The 17,190-nt window shown below is 55.9% G+C and overlaps 1 protein-coding gene across 4 annotated transcripts in view; it reads right to left on the bottom strand.

Moving 5' to 3' along the window:
• Positions 1 to 668: 668 nt before the first annotated feature.
• Positions 669 to 17,190, bottom strand: part of Chst15 (carbohydrate sulfotransferase 15) — a 70,202-nt gene continuing 53,680 nt past the window's right edge. For all 4 annotated transcript variants that reach the window (XM_071610829.1, XM_071610830.1, XM_071610832.1 and 1 more), the window contains exons 6-8: positions 7,972 to 8,128; positions 3,195 to 3,342; positions 669 to 1,469 (exon numbers count right to left, since the gene is read on the bottom strand). In XM_071610829.1, the coding sequence (XP_071466930.1) occupies positions 1,279 to 1,469; positions 3,195 to 3,342; positions 7,972 to 8,128 (496 nt within the window). In that variant the 3' untranslated portion in view covers positions 669 to 1,278. The remainder of the gene's footprint in view (positions 1,470 to 3,194; positions 3,343 to 7,971; positions 8,129 to 17,190) is intronic.

Below are 17,190 nucleotides of genomic sequence, written 5' to 3'. Positions count from 1 at the left end.
TCCGAGAACACGGGTTCACAGGAAGCTTCCCTTGACCACAGGAGTGCAAAGCTTCCTTGTCCCACCTTGGGCTGAATGCCAAGCAGGCCCAAGCATTCTTTTCCCCGTGACTTCCAAGAAGTGACAAGACCTTCAGCCCATCCATTGTAAACCAAAGCTGCCTAGAGTACTGGAAAATTCCATTAAGAACATTGCTCCTGGCAATCTCATTCCAAATTCCAGCATACTACATTAAGCCCAAGTTTAGCCTGTGCATTGTTTCTGAATCAGGATACCAGAATCTTGCAGCTCCTTAATGAGAGAGGAGCTGGAGAACTTGGATAACGAACTCGTTCCAGAGAGGTTCCGCGAGGGGCAGAGCCTGCAGCCAGCAAGGACCCAGCACTTGAGCCCCTTGAGTTCTCTGAGGACCTGCATGCCTCAGGACTTCAGTCACTGAGACCCCACAAAGGGTTCAGCTCCTTGAGGATGCAGGATTCCGGCATGCAGCAAAAATTCCCCTTCCAAATATAAACAGAATTTCTTGAGAAAACATCTAAAGAGGCAGGAGGGAGAGCTAGGGCTAGTCCAATGCAGGAAGTGGTTTGTTAACGCATTCATTTTCTAGTTAAACATGAAGTCTACAAGGGCAGAACGCGAGGCTGGAGATGAACAGCTGCCAAAAACAATTTTTTTCTCTTGGAAACTGTGAACAGGGTTTATTTCTGATGTCACTGGAGAGCTGACTTGGGAGTAAGAAGAAAAGAAAAAGAGATTCCATTCTCAAAAGAGGTTCCGTACTCCACCCAGATGGGGTGAGTGATCCAATCAAGAGTGTTGCAAAACTGCTCGTGAGCATGAGACGTGTACATTCCGGCCAGTCCAAGGCGAGAGCGCTGGTACTTCACAGGACCCCAGGACTGTCAAACCCTGGACTCAGGCTGTCCTGGAGGTGGCTGAGCAGAGTTGGGCTGTGGCCTCCCCAGGCCTCCTCTCTGCACTGCAAGCCCGTCCCTCCCCAGGGCTCCGGGTGCTCACAGAGCAGAACTCAATTCCTGCCCACCTGCAGCTTCCAGTGGCCTCTGGAGGGGCGCTGTGGGGTCAAGGGCTAAGCTACTGAACTTCACAAAGGAAATTCTGGAATGGTTCTAATTAACAGGTGCCTGGGGAGGAAAAGAAGATGGAGTCTCCCGGTTTTCTCCACACTGTGTGTAAAACAGCTCCCCACCGAGGGAGACGGTTCAAGTCATGGCAATGACAGGGTCGCTGAGCCCCATGCCTACAGCCAGGACTAAGGTCTCACTGTGTCTTCCACGCAAACGCTTCATCGGCGAGGATCTGCACCAGCCGAGCATTGAAAGGCCCATAGAAGTCCTGCAAGATCTTCTGTGTGACCGGCCACATGGGCCCCAGGTTCCGGTCCTCTGGACGCCGTGCATTGGATGCAGGGCTCTTGGTCATCAAGGCCTCTTGCTTCTCACTTAGGGGCCCTGGAACGAAAGGCAAAGAATCCCATGAGGCCAGAGGCAGGGCAAGCGGCAAAGGGGACTGTGCAAAAATCCCAGCTCTGCTCTGTGCCGAGAAAGGGATTTCCTTCAAGAGGAATGTGTTTGGGGCTTCAAATTCCTTGGCTGGATCCATTTGGAGGAGATGGGGGAGGGAGGTGGAAATACCATTAAGAAACAGCAAAGGAATTCTGGGCAGTGTGTGAGGCCACCCTCGGGGAGTCCCGCTGGTGCTCAGGACGGGCTCACCTCGGGGACTTGCTCCAGCTCTGCTTAAAGGGCTGCTTTCCCGGGCAGCAGCCTGTTCTGAGCACTGAGAACCCTGCCAGGCACAGTCCAGGGGCTTAGTGTCCTGCTGGCTAGCTGCTGGGATTCTGCCACAGTCATTTCCACGTGGGCTCCTGATGCCAGGGGGTCCCTTTTCACCTGTGTGTCTGGCTGTGAGGTGGCCATGGCGGGGTTGTAGGCCACCTGTGCCCAGAGTCCCCGCTGGCTGCACCTCCACCTACAGCAAGTACATCAGTGAGGAGACGCCTGTGACGAGCTGGCAGGGCTGCCAGCTGAGGCTGCCACATGAGCCCAGGCATGGGACACAGGCTGCTCACTGGCTTCAACCCACCCATCATTGGTCAGGCCTCTGGAGCCCGGGCTCTCGGGATCTGGACAAGGTCCTTAGCAAATCCCAGTGCCCTAAGGTTATGCAAGATAAAAAGTGGGCCTTACTGTCCCTCTTAAGGACGAGACACAAGCTCATTAAGGTTAGGGAGTCTTCAGGTGGCCAAATTTTTAAAAATGAATAATTGGTTCTAGTCCTTAGAAAGAAAAGTGACCACACTCCAACACATTACCAGCTCTCCCAAAAGGAGAAAGAAAATCAAAAGACCCAGTGAGGCAGATATATTTTAAGAAATATTCAATTAACAAAATTCCCAGGCAAGGTCCTTGGGGCCGCAGGAGGCACTCGGGGAAGGAGTCGGCCCGTTCTGACCCTGCCTCAGCTTTGGCCACTATCCTTGGGTGACACCTCCCCATGGACAGCATACCCCCACCTGTATGTGTCCCTGCCAGCCATCGCCATGGGAAGCAGTGTGGTCTGGGGCACAAAGTGCCCTAGGGACTTGGGCTGGTGTCCTCAAGCTCAGGGTAGGCTCACCCTCCCAGAGCTGTGGCCAGTGACCAACAGTCACCAACTCTGGCTCCAGGGATCCCCAGCGACTCTGAGACGGTGCAATGGCCAGTTCCCTCCTCCACACCCCGTGCCTTCTGCAGGGATATTCCAGCCACCAACATTGCCCTGTTGGTCCTTCAAAGCTCCAACCACACACCCTTTCTTCCCACGAAGCTTCCACAATCCTTCAGCAGCTGGGGTCCCCAGTCGTCAGATGGGGACACACCTCCATGACAATAGTAACCTCCCCCCATGTCACGCCACCAGTTACTCAATGAGTACAGCAGTGGCCTTGTCCTCTCCTTGTGCTGGAAGACCACCTCCTCCACCCCAGAGACTCCCTCACCATGCCAGGCACAGTGGCCAAGGGGCTGGTGCTCAATAAACAGACACTGACCTGGCCTCTTTGGAATTCCCTGGGCTTCCCAGCTAGCCCATCCCTGCCCAGCTTGCTGTGACTGTGCTTGACCCAGAGAGTTCCCCAAGAGCCAGCCTCCATGGGGCTCACACTGGGCCCCATCAGTCAGAGCCATGTCACATACCCAGGTTCAGGAACTGAAAGACCCTGTGCATGGTGTACTTGACATTGGATGCGTGGTCTTCCAGGCGCAGAATGAGAAACTGATCCTTATTAAAAACAGTGAGCCAGTCCAGAAGGTACACGGCATACAGCCCCACCTGGAGCCTCACCTAGGACAGAGGAGGAGGGCATTATTTCAGGAGGCATGTTCCTGGCTCTCTAAGGCACTTTTCCAAAAGCATTACGGCCTTCATAATAAAGCAACCCGGGAGAATTAGCCTGGCCAACAGTCGCCTTCAACAGAGGTATCTGAACACAAGGTGCCCTAGAATCGCCACAAAGAGTCTGTACTATGTGGACAGAGAATTTCTACACTCTGGCTGCACTGAATCCTCACCACAGCCCCACAGGAGCGCCATGTCTCCACGTGGCTGGTGAGCACTGGGTGTGGGGAAGAGGTCAAGGCTGCAGCAACCAAGGAAGCATGTGCTCTCTGCATGACATCCCAGCCCTCTCCCTGCTCCCTGAGCAACCTCTATGTCCAGCACACAACAGGCTGTGGAAATCCACCGCAGACGCTCTCAGACAACCCAGGCGCCACAGGGACATCCGTGGCCGTGAGCTGAGCACATGTGGACGTGACTGGTGCAGAAAGAAGCCCACAGGCCCCAGGCCCTTCTCCTGTCCACCTACTCACTTCCTGGTCCTCATCCTTCTGTTCCTTTCTCTTGTGCCAAACTGCAGCAGTGCAGTCAAGAGTTAACCCAGAGAAAGGTCTGGCCTCCGCCCTTGGCTGCTGGGAGGTGATCTCAGGCCCTGCAATGCACTGCCCACCAGGAGTATCTTGGCTTGTCGGAGCTTTGCCATGGACAGGCTAACAAAGTGACTAACGACGGGGCTCTGGGCTACAGGTAGGTGTCACTCCTGACCTCTGGAGAGACTGGAGACCAACAGTCACAAGGCAGTGAGTAAGAGAGTCCCAGTAAGAACTCTGGGCACCAAGGCTTGGTGTGACAATAGTCCACAAGTGCGATCACGCATCCATCATGGCTGGGGGGCAGGAGCACTGCCCACGGCTCCCAGGGGAGAAGAGGACAGGGCTCTGTACCGGCGCCCCTGGCCCTGCCCATGCCCTTCTTCCCTTGGTTGACTTCAATCTGCACCTTTTCCCTGAAATAAATCGTGACCACAGAGATGGCCACCTTCAGTGTGCCCTGTGAGCTTTTCTAGAACATGAGTGAACTTGGTGGTTTGGGGATCTCCTCCAGAACTTGCAGTGGCATCAGAGCGAGGGCAGTGAGGGAAGCCTCCTCCCCACCTCCCTGTCTACACCCCTCTCCCTTTGTCCATGCCCGTTGCTGCCCTCCTGATACACAGCTCCTGTCTGGGCCTACACACACACACCCTTACCTGGCCACCAGCATGTGCTGGCCGAGCAGTGAGCTGGCCACCACCAGCCCTGCTCAGGCCTCCAGAGCCCTCCACACAGAAAGTTCTTGTCCAGTTTGACCTTCTGGCTCACCCCTCCACCTGGAGCACCTCCCAGCGCTGGCTCCTCCTAGAGCTTAAGGCTCACTTAGGCTTCTTGCCCTTGACCTTGAACCCCTTGAGTGCAGGGTCAGTGGCTTCAAGGAAGGCCATCAAGCCTTCCTCTGGAAGACCCTGTGTCAGTGCCCAATATGGTCCCCAGCATAACTGCTGAGCTCAGTTAACAATCAGATGAAGAAACACTTGAAAAGTATGTGCAGATGCTATCAAGTTTCATATCTTGCTATTCTTTTTCCATTTCATTATTTTTCTAACGATGTAGGAAGATGGGGAGGAAGGAAAGCAATTAGAGGGAATAGAGTGTTGTCTCCAAAATTCATTAGCTGCCTCCGGCCCACAATTCCTCTCTACCCATACACCAGCTCATAAAAAAGACCTCAAGCTGGGCCGGAGCTGCGAGGAACGAGCCTGCGTCAGCCTCAGAAACGAGACCGCGTGGCCTCCAACGCCAAGGAGCAGACCTCTCGGAGCTTTTCAAGCCTCTCTCCCTGGCATCTCGCAGGCTTCTCCCTGGGGGGAGAACAGACTAATGAGGTTTATCGCTTCCAGAGAGCCTGGCTTTGCAACTAGAGAACCTTCTGGAAGGAAAGTGGTCAAGTGTTTGTGCAGCATGCTGCCCCTCAAGCGTAGCTGTAGCCTGTCCCTGCACCTGGCCACAGTGACAGGATATTCTCTGAAGGTTCATGCCCACCTGGTCAGAGTCCCTCCAGTGTCCTCAGCGGGCCAGAGTCCTGGGGCCGAGTCCTGCAGTGAGCCCTCCTGATGGACAGGGCTGTCCAGGCAGGGAGCATGCAGGCTTCCTGGGCACTTGGCTGCTCCCCAAGGGACAAGCTCCCCATCTGCCCAGCCCAGCACCCCTCTCTTCCCACTCCAGCCCTGTCCACTTACAGCCAGGGAGGGTTCTAGGCACCCTGGGGACATTTCTGTTCCTATAGCATCACCACTATGACTGGGAAGCACAAGGACACTCGAGACAGCCCCACTCAGAGTTCCAGCTCCCTTGCTTTGCCCAGGTAGGGTTCAAGTCTAAACCACACAGAGAGGGCCCCGGGGCAAGGGCACAGTGCATTTAAAGTGGAAAACACCAGAGCTGAGAGAAGCCTGGAAGTTAGGGGGCAGACTGACCCCATGTCAGAAAGTCAGAGAACCAGAGGGGGAACAAGGTCAGCGGTCAGCACCCATCAGAGCCACTTCAAAGAGCAATACCTCATGCGTGGGGCTTGTTCCACCACAGGGAGCCCCAGGAGCATAGCATGGCAGGAGGCCAAGTCAGGTTGAGCCTGGCCAGGCCCAGCTTCTGCCCAGATGCACTGAGCTCTGTGTCCCCCACTACGATTCAGATGGGACCTCGCACATTCTCTCCACATCTCTCCCAAACTCCCTGCACATTCATTCATTCATTTCTTCAGCTGGTGTATAGGTAGCAAGTTCGCACCATGTGCCAGGGCCCTGCTGCAAGCAACGGAGATTGGATGCTGCTTCACAGATAGCTGTGGCCTTGTGGGGCTCCAGTCTAGTTTGAGGGACACAGCTAACCTGACCAAGGACTAACATTTGAAATCACCAATGGTGCTACAGGCTATGGAGAAAAATTACCAGTGGAGAAAGAACAGGAAGTCAGGCTGGCAAAACACCTGAAGGACAAGAAGCCTCAGCAGGCAGGGGAAGTGCACCCCAGAGAGAAGCAGCCACCAGGGATCCAGGGTCCAGGTGCAGGACACACCCGCAGGCAGGCCTGCTCCATAGATCAAGTCCCCTCGCAAAATTTCTGACTCAGGAGGTCTGAGGGGCGGAGTCTGCACATCTGGCAAGTTTGCAGGGACCATACCTGTGAGCCCTGCTCCAAGGCAGAAGCCCTGGCCAGTCTGCGGATCTAGAAGAAGAGAGTAGGCTGTGGCGGTAACAGAGAAGGAGGTGCCACAGGGAGGCGGTGAACTCACTAAGAGGTAACAGGGTCCCCACAGGTCCTAAAGATCTACCCCTGTCCTGTGGGCTGTGCTGGGATTTGCAGCAGGAGGGGAATTCTCTTCTTATCCCAGAAGTGAGGCTTCCCCAAGATGAGCCAGACCCCCCTTCCAAGTTCTGGGCTCCTCCTCCTGTGTGCGGACTCTCCAGGGACAGAGAAGAAGGGAAAACGAACCCAGGACTTGCTACAGCTACATCCATCCTGTCCACTGTTCTGCACCTGCGAATGTCCCTTTGACCACTGGTGCCTGCTTAATTGTCACCCCAGCAAGACATAAAAGCACAAGGAAGGGGGGACCACCCTGAATTCCTAAGGCCACCAGACCTGGGGCTGAGTACTAACGTAAGGCTAGCTCTGGGTAGGAGGGAAACCATCCGTGAGCCTCAGTACGCCCATCTGTAAAATGGAGAGGAAGTGGACCCACACACCACCTGGCTCCCAAGCCCACCTCTGCCCTCTGGGTCTGGGGTCATCTGAACCAAGTCACATCTTCTTGCCATATTACAGAGCCCCTGTCAAGGCAGCTGGGGTTCAGGCCTGCTATCTCTGTGCCCCACCTTCGGATAAGGCAGTCTGGGTGACAAGGCAGAGGGCAGGAAGCCTCTCCGGTGAGTGCCACCGCCCTCCGCAGCAGTCTATGCCCCATGTGGCTGTGTCAGGCAGAGGCTGGCCCAGCCACACTCTGGGCAGACGGTGGACTGACCTCACCCGGGAAAGCCACCTGCTGAAAACTCCCTGCTGAGGAGCACCTGGCCTCCTGGGACCCAGCTGGAAGGTGCCCAGGTCGCCACCAACAACTGTTAGTGCAGGAGAAAGTCTGGGACCTCCAGGATGGCGCCTTGAGGGAAGGCAGGGAACAGACCAAGGACCAAGAGGAGACCCTGCAAAGAAGGTCAAAGTCACCGGCGGGGAATCCTAAAACCAGAGGGACAATGCACACTGCAGAGAGGCCCTTCAAAACACTCTCTCTGCTGAGTAATTGCTGCCTGTGCTGTCAGGGCCTCCCTAAATGACAATCCTATTCTCTCACACAGGGAGGGGACCGTAGGTGACGGGGTGATGGGCAGGGAGGAAGCAGGGAGCCTGCTGCAAGAGCCCTCATTGTTCATCCAGCCTCTGCATCCAGGATATGGCTCAGCAGCAGCCTCTGATCAGAGATGGCCAAGTGCATTTGCACATTATGACGTTTCTCTCTGGGTTTCTGTCCTAAAATCCCCTCCACAATGTGCCCCACATAACCACAGCCAAGTGGGCGCTCTGCACGGGGTGGGCGGGGCGTACGCACAGGCATGGCGTTGTTGAGGGTGTTGTTGTAGACGCAGGCGCGCAGTGAGTAATCCAGCATGCAATTTTCGAACAGCTGCAGAGCTTCTGTCACTTTCTCATGGAAGTCGTCCGCAGATTTATTCGAACTTGCAAAGTAGAGATAGTCAGAGTACAACCTGTGAATACAATAAATGGATGATGTCACCATCCGCCCATGTGAAATCACGCCTTGCGGGTGACAAAGAAAATCAATGTGCAATTACATTATCTGGTTTTGTTCATTAAGAAACAACCATTTCTCTGCCTTCCCTTGCAAAGGAGCCCCTCCCTGGTTCCCTTCTCACTCCACCCCTCATGTGCCACCCCTCCTCCCCAACCAGAGAGGTCTACGCTGGCCCCAAACCACCACCAGCAGGATTTGCAAGGCTTCCTGCCACCCCAAGCCCCCTCAGGCCAAGGCTCTGATTTTACAACACCCTATTACAGAAATGATCAGTAGCAAAAAGACACCATGAAAATGGTGACACTCCTTCCCATCCTCTCTCCTCTTGGAGGAACACAGGGTGCTTGCAGTATCAAGGGCCCCTCTGAAACTCCTGGCTCTTCTCAAAAGCATTCGAAACAGTTTTCAAAAAGTATTAAATGTGTGCTCCTAGGTTCAAAGGAACCTGTTTTTAACCCAACTGCCAGGCACTTGCACATAGCAGGGGAACACCTGCAGGCTGGGTATCCACGCAGGCCTGCTCTCTCCAGGGACTCCACCCACACCCCTACCCACACTGGCCACCGGAGCTGGTGGTCTTCCTTGACCAGACTCAACTTCTGGCCACCCATCTCTGTCTGGTCACCCTATCTTAGTAAAACTCCTTCTGTGAAGGACAAGACAGGGGAGGCCATTGTTTTGGGCTAAGCTTCTGCCCTAGGCTCAACAAAGACCAAAGCAGAATGCAGTCCTCCAGCCAGCTGCCTGGTGAGCAAACTGGGCTAGAAAAGGCTGGTTTTCCAAAACAGAGTGGACTCCCAGCAACCGATCAAAAGCAAAAGGGGTTCGGTCAACCTGAGCCTGAGCAGAGTCCCCTCTGCTGTAACCATACTACAGAAAGTGACTTTGGAGTAACCGACCCACTTCCCACTTCTGCTGGACACTCTTCTTCTGCCTGTCGTACCCACCCTGGGCTCGGCTTCTCGGGAGCCTGGCTATGGCCAGAACAAACGCTGCTCCATCCATGAATTCCACTCACAGAGCTGATGGGATCCTTAAACCCAAGCTGCTGGAATTTGTTTTTCAGGCACTGCTGAGCTGTTTTAGCCAGAATCTCCCAACCCCCAAACTGAATCACCCTCTTCGTACGATCAGGGTCCTCGCTGCCCGGATGTCTGATCTCCTGGCCTGAGTTCAGCAAGATTCTAACCGGCTACTTCGGGCAGAACCCGGTTCCCTTAAGTTTCCCTAGTGACTTTCCACCCTCCACTCTCTGGCTGTAAAATCACCTTTTCTGACTGCATTCCAGGTTGAACCCCATCTCTCTCTTCCCCTACAGACTTCCAGCCTGGCAGAAGCCCTGGTAGAGCCTCTCTCTCTCCCTTGCTGCAGACGGCCGAGGAGCTGCCTCCAATGGAACTAACTGCAGGTTGTGAGCTTCCTGATCCTTTTCTGTCTCTGGCTCGGCAGCAGCCTCGGCTCAGAGATGGCCGAGTGCAACTGCACATTAAGACGCTTCTCTCTGGGTTTCTGTCCTAAAATCCCCCCCACAGTGTGCCCCGCATAACCACAGCCAAGTGGCCGCTCTCCAGACGTCCCCTCTCCGGCCTTCACCATTCCTGCTGTTCGTTTCCCCAGGGGTTTACCCTCCTCTCTTCTGGCGCACACCTTCCAGTGCCCGGCAGCTCTTCCTGATGCCTTTGGCCCCCACTGTGGCTCCCACCTGGGACAAGTGGCTAGCTGACCTCAGAGTGGCACCAGGGCTGCACACAGGGCTTCCCTCTCCTCAGCTCCCTGCTTTCTATGCCCCAGCCCCTATCCTGGCTCTCCTCTTCCCAGGGCAGGCCAGCCAGCCAGTCTCGCTACGCACATGTGTCTGGGGGTGAACTGCTGCACTGCCAGCCCCCTCTCCACCACTCCCACCTGGACTCACTCACCCCCGCAGAAGCAGAAGCCTCGCTGGCTGGCCACAGGGCTCCTTCTCACCGCCCTTACTTCTCCCCCACTGCCATGTCCTTCTTGGGGGCAGGAGCAGGTCTTTTTCACCTCTGAATCCCCTGAGAGCTCCTCCCCCTCCAGTGTCCACAGAGGAGGCCCCTTTGAGGCCTGGAGATGCTTGGCAGATGCCCACAGGTTGCCTAGAATCCAAGCGCACCCTAGCGGCATCTTGTTGATCTCAGTCTGGTCAGACCCAAACCCCAACAGGATTTGTCTCAAAATGAGTCATTAAACATACTCAGGAACCGGTGAAAAGACTGGCCCACCAGATCCCACAGGCACTGTCCCATGACCAGTCCACTGCCACATCAGCTGTGCTACTGTCCTTCAAAATCATGACACGCAATACCCCTGAAATCCTGCCCAGGACCCTGCAGGGTGGGGCTCAGGTAGAGCCTACAGGCTGACTGACGGAGGCCAAAATCAGATTTGCAAAGACCCCAATCAGTCCTAACTGGGAGCAGCCCAAGCCACGATGTCAGTGAAAGTTCACAGACGCCTCTCAAACCGTTAATGAAACTCCATGTACCAGCCTGAGCCTGGAGCTCTCACCAAGGATGCCACAGAGCTACCCGAATGGTTTGGTGGAACTAGATTTCCATCACTTAAATCCCATCACAAAAATGCAATCACTGGCTCAAGGTTTCCATACTGAGAGGTTTTCCCCTTGTAGTAATAACATTTCTTGTGGACATTTGGCTCATAAATAAAACAAGAGTATGTAAACTGGCCTCAATTTTAGATACAAAATAAATTCATGAAAAAGCTTCTGATTGCATACAATTCCCCAGAGAAACCTGGGACGTGTCTAGCGTCCCAGGCGAGTGTACCCCCAGGTGGGACTGCAGGTTTTCATCTGCCTGGGGGGTGACGAGGTGAACTCATAACCCTGACCAGGCAGGGCCACTACCTCCTCGGCAGGGTGAGAAGCCCTCAGTCCCCTCCAGGTCTACCCACAGCTGGGCCGGGCTTCAAGAGTCCCTGGGCATCACTCTTAGGGCCCACGCTGGGGTCCTCTGCATCCAGCCCCATCGGCAGACACCCAAGCAGATGCGATTCCCCATAACAGATGGCCACTACCTCTCGACCCAGATTCTGTAGCAGGTTCAATATAACTACAGACTCGTCCATGTCCTAATCCGGGTACCTGGGTTTGTGAGCTTATTTGGAAACAGGGTCCTTGCTTGTGTAACTAAGTTGAGGATCTTGAAATGAGATCATAGGGGTTCAGGCGAAACAGAGAGGGAACACCATGGGGGACCTAGGCAGACAGCACGCTGCAGCCAGGAGCCAGGACATCGAGACCACTGGAAGTCACCGGCAGCAAGGGGCCTGGGGGAGATGCTCCCCAGAGCCGCCCCAGGGAACCAACCCTGCAGGCAACTTAATCTCAGACCTCCAGTCTCCTGAACTGGGAGGGGACAAATTTCTGTTGTTTTAAGCCACCAAGGTTGAGGCAATTTATTAAACAGCCCTAGGGAATGAATAGACTCTAAACCCAATCTCAAGGGAAACAAAGGATTGTTGATTCAACAGCACTCTCCCACCCAGGACCTGGGAACAGCGGCCCCAGGTGTGGAGAGGACTCTGGCCAAGTGGCCAGTCTTCCCACCAGGAACCCAAAAGGAGGCAAGCACAGCAAAGGGCCCTTCCTTCAGGGAGCACTCTAGGTCCTCCTGGAGAATTAGGCTGAAGAGCCAGGTGCGGGGTGGTGCGCACCTGTAATCCCAGAGGCTTGGGAGGCTGAGGCAGGAGGATGGTGAGTTCAAAGCCAGCCTCAACAAAAGTGAGGCACTAAGCAACACAGTGAGACCCTGTTTCTAAACAAAATACTAAATAGGGCTGGGATGTGGCTCAGTGGTCGAGTGCCCCTGAGTTCAGTCCCCAGTACATACCCTTCCCCACCAAAAAAAAAAAAGAAAGAAAATGTTGGGAAGGATGGCAAAAAGCTGGAGCAGGCACAGACACAAACAACTAATACAAAGAGACAGATCCACACGTCCACAGTTTAGTCTTTAAAATCAACCGCACAACAATGAAGTAGGGGAAAGAGACCAATGTGGAAAATACATAGGGGTACAGCTGACTCAAGCTCCTGATGAACCACCACGGCATGGCAGGAGCACCCGTGCACTCTTGGGATGCATTAATAGAGACACAGGCGAGGAGAATGTGGGAGGGTGGAGCCAAGTGACAGGCACGAAGGGGCCCAAAAGTACAGGCAAGAGCCTGTGGAGCTGGGTGCCAGATGGTGAAGGACAGAGTGGATTCCCCTGGGGAAGCAGAGACTCGGCAGGAAGGATCCTGACCCCCTCTGTCCTCCTGAAGGTCTGACCAGTGGGTAGAAGATTCAGGAACAAAGATCCGTTTCATAAAAGGGAAAATTTCTTCAGGCAGGGCAGTGGCCCTTGACGGTGGCAGCAGCAGCTGAGGTTGGAGGGGTGAGATCTCTGGGGCAGGGTGGGGCCCAGCGGAGCTGACGTCCGGGCAGCCCTGAGTTTGGGGACTGCCCAGCCCCCTCCTGCCAAGCCACCCCTTTTCCTTCCCCAAGCCACCGGAACAGATGGGTGTTACACTTGGCCAGGACTGTTTCCAACAGCGATTCCAAATATAAGCCCCAACCCATCCCCAGCCTTCTGCGCTGTGGTTATTTTAGAAGCTGTGGCAGGGGCCTGCGCTCAGGCCTGTGTGGCTTGGCCCATTCCTGTGCGGTGCAGGGGTCCTGGGGCCCAGAGGGTCTTGGGGAGGAGAAGCTCCCTTTAAAGGTAACTATGTCTCTCCCCATGGGGACAAAGGAGTGGCAGCAATGACCCCCGCCTCAAGGTCCCACCATAGAAAATCCAGGTGGGTGCCAAAGGCCACTGCTGAACTCACTCAGTGATGTTTAAGGACCACTGCTGTGAGCTGATAGGTCAGCTAGTGATGACCGTTAAAGCAAAGCCAGGGGCTCAGGGGGCAGCTCAGTGGTAAGCACTTTCCTGGATGCGGATGCCCCAGTCCTGTGTCCAGCAACTCCAGGGCTGAGAGCCGTCCAGCTGTGAGGTTGAGCGCCTGCAGCCCTGGGCTTCCAGCCAAGTGGATGCTAGTGGCCCAACGTGATGCCCTAGGCCCGGCACTGGGCACCACGCATGTTCTCACAGCCACCCCAAGATCTGCCAGCCCATCTCTCGCAGGAGACGGACATCTGGAGAGGTTCAGGAGCCCCAGGAGCTCACATGGCCCAGGAGCAGCCCAGGCCGCCCAACCCCAATCCTGACCCTGCAGGCTGTGACCTCGGGCCCTCGTTGTTCAGGGGAGAAGGCAATTCCATGGCTGAAGGGCTCAGGGCCTGTGGTTCTTGGGTTTCACTTGAGGCTTCTGTTGCTCCAGGTACACAATGACTCGGAGGCCAAAGTCGGTTTTCTCACAGAACTTACTCAGAAAGTCCCAGGAGGCTGATAAACAATCACAATGGGTGACAGCGCAGCAAACAAGCGTTCGGTGTGAACGTGAGGACCTCCGTTGCCACGGTCAGGAAAGGCAAATGTGTCTGTGGAACGTCACACTGCGCACCGGGAAAACTGGCAGCAGCCAACAGTGGGTGTTCTGGGGCCTCACAGGGGCCCCCAGCCGACCCTGCATCACTTGGGCGGGCCGGCGGGCACAGGTGACTGTGCAGCTCAGGAGACTCCAGCTCTCGCCCCAATGGATGACGGGTCCTGATGGGCCTTCCCTCTACATGGAGGCTTTGAGGGCCAGCTCGAGGTCACCGGAGCTGGTGAAACCTCTCTGCGGTCAGCCTCTCCCCTGCGGTGTCTCTGGGCACACCCTGCTGAGCTGGGACACACACAACACGCCCCCTCCCCGGGCCAGCAACTCATGACTCCCAGCGCATGGCGGAGCTGGGCAACCCTCGCCATCCAGTCCCCCCAGACAAGCGGCAGTGGTCTTCCCAGGCCACCCCAGAAGGCCCGTAACAAAGTCACTAAGGTCCCACTTCAACTCAGAAAAGCACAGACTCCCCGTGGCCTTGGCCAGGACATGGCCTGCAGTTGCCACCACGTGCTCCCTGGAGAACCACACTTGGACGAAGACTCCACAACGGCTGCTGCCCACCTGGGCTGGCTACCCGCTGTTCCCAGAGCACTCACCTGTGGCTTCTCGGTGACACTCATGGGACTGCCACATCTCCTCACCCATGAGCCCTGACAATAAGGACACACTCATGTCCCCACCTCCCCTCCTCCTACCCCACCGTCTGGGGCAACATGAGGGTCAAAATAAATGTGGTCCCAGGAACGAAAGCCAGAGTCCCTGGCCACACTCTTCCCCTTCTGCCCATCTCCCGCAGGAGACTGACACCTGGCGAGGAGAACTTCGCGACTCTGAGTCGGGGCCATCAATAATGACTATATATTCCTTTTCTACAAGGAAGAAAGGCCCTTTCACATGGCTGAGAAGGGAGCCTTCTGTCCCCTGAATCACAAACCGTGACTATCTCATCACAAGGCACAGTGAGGTAGGACTGGTCAGCCGACTCGCTGGTAGGAAATGTCTACAGCCACTTTGGGCCAAACACGCAGGTGACACTGCTGAGGCTCATTTTCTGCCAGCTAAGAACATCCGTGTTTGGGCCTAAAACACATATAGACAGGTGCGGCGCTCCCGGGCCACTGGGGCCACGGCAGTGTCTTCTCTTCCCACAAGCCAAGGCTCCTACGCACAGCTAGGCTCCTCCCGCACCTTGCCTGCCATCACATCCAGTGGAGACGGAACCTCTCCGGCCATACCAAGCATCCCTGTACCTCTGGGCAGCTCGTGGGTTGCAAAGCACCCCTCATGCTTCACCTGTGATGCTGACGATGTCTCTACAGGTGAGAAAACTAAGGTGCACGGAGGACTAGCATTTCCCCTGGACCCCAAGTCTGGCTGGGACCTCCCAGCCAAGCTGTGGCCACTGCACTGCAGGCACCCCAGGTCGCCCAACTCTCCCTGCTGCCCAGAGTCCCCTGCCCAGCCCTGGCCTGTGGGAACACCTCTCCCAGCTCCGCATCTTCTCAGGTAGAGGAACAGTGTGGCTCTATCCCGGTGTGGCGGGCCTCACACCTTCCCGCAGGGAACCGCCCTTTCCAAACAGTTCCTGTGGGAAGACACAGGGTGGCCCAGGGCTTTGCAAACACATCCCCAAAGGAGCAGTGTTGGACACTGGGGGGCTTCCAGCGTGGTGGCTTCTCTCCCACCAATAACTAGGCAGGGCCCCTCACTAGGTGCCACCCACCCAGAGTGGTCTTCAGAGAAGAGCCTCCTCACAAGGGCCCCGGCTGTCTCTGTGGCCTGGCTGCTGCCGCCCGTAACCCCTGCTCTGTGGACTGAGGCTACCCCCTGGCCCTTGGCAGCTGGACAGTTCAGCCCTATTAAAGTGATTTCAGGCCACTTCTAGGGCCTCTAGAGAGAAGTATTGGTGACACCCAAACAGGCAGTTCCCAGCAGCAAAACACCCGAGCTCACCAGGAACTCAATGGGCAGCGGCTAAGACAGTGCCACGCTCCTTCCAGACGGTGCCCGGTGCCCGGCCGCGGCTGAGGCCCAGGGAGGGAGCACTGGAGGGAGGCAGGGAGGGAGGCCCAGAGTCCGTTGGCCTCCTGTCACCACCTTCCTCTCCCAGGCTGCCCGCCTAACCCTTTGGAGGGACCAGGAGTTAACCGGCAGCCCTGGGAAGAGCCTGCGTTTGAGTCCTCGGCAACTCTGCCACGGAGCGAGGGCTACAGGAGTCGGGGGCGGCTCCCTCTACCAGGACACATCTGCATACTCACTCGGCGTTTCCAGGCCCAGAGAGGCCCCGCTGCTGGAGGAGGGCTTCGGCACAGGCTGCACAGCCAGAGGGTCTCGCCTCAAGTCAGAAGTGTGAGCAGCTCAGAGGCACCGTCTGCCCAGCTCCCTTCCGCCCATGCTGGTTCTTGTCCTGGGGCTGGCTGGCATCTTGCTCCCTGCCATGCGGAGCCCAGCAGATGAGGCTGGTCCTGGTCAGGCATCACAAAGACTGGGTCTTTGCTGCCCACCGAACTTTGCGAAACTGGAAGGTCATCCTGCTGTTGGCTCCCAGCCCAGTCCCCCAGGAACTGCCCTCAGCTGAAAAGACGTGGGGAGCGTCCCAGGCAGCCCGGTCCAGTGGCTGATGGAGAGGAGAAGCCTCAAATGGGAGCATCTCGGAAGTCCATCCTTAGCCCCACAGTGCCACGAGGGTTGACTGTGGTCTCCATTGTGACTGCATCAGAGCCCTACCCAGCTTCTTCTGTCCCCAATGCTGCTAACAGGGACTACCCCAAAAGTGCCCCCAGAAGCCCCCTGTACAGGAACAGTGGAATCAGAGTGTGCATCCTGGCCACCAACACAGCCCCCAGTGAAATGCCTGGGTGATGGAATCCAGCCTCGCTGCACATTAACGGTGCGATTCTGGGGAGGTCACTTAACTCCACTGAGCCCAGGCACCTCACCTCTGGGCACATCGTGACTGCCCTCTCACCTGCTGGCACAGCCCAAATGAGGACATGTCCAAAAGGCAAAGCCAGGCCGCAGCCCAGCTAAATGGGTGCTGGGTCATTTATTTCACAGAGGACTGTCCTGCCCCTGACTGTCGCAGACATCATGAAGGTGGTTGGTATGGATGGCACTGCCCAGGTACCTAAGGGCTCTGGCACATCAAGGGCGCTCAACAAAGACTCAGGGAGCATCCTGTTGGTTATTATTACTAGTATTACTGATGCATAACAGTAGCTAATGATTATATAATATTTCCCATTGGTCAGCACTGTTTAAACACATCACTACATATACTAAGTCATTCCATTCTCAGTCCTAAAGGTAAAACTATGCCTCCCATTTCACTGAGGAGGAAATGAAGCTGGGGAGGTCAAGTAACTTGCCCAGGCCTCAAAGCCAGTGAGCAGGAGAGCCAGGGTTCCAGCGCAGCCCGCCCGGGGAACACGCCCCTCTCATCTGCCGCCCCGCACACCACCCACGCACGCAGGCTCTCTGCATCAGAAGCTGCTCCAGCACACG

The sequence above is a fragment of the Marmota flaviventris genome, chromosome 4 (assembly GCF_047511675.1).
Source record: "Marmota flaviventris isolate mMarFla1 chromosome 4, mMarFla1.hap1, whole genome shotgun sequence".
In the NCBI taxonomy this organism is placed as follows: Eukaryota; Metazoa; Chordata; class Mammalia; order Rodentia; family Sciuridae; genus Marmota; species Marmota flaviventris.
Note: the sequence above shows the minus strand (reverse complement) of the source record. Positions and strands in the feature narration are given on the sequence as shown.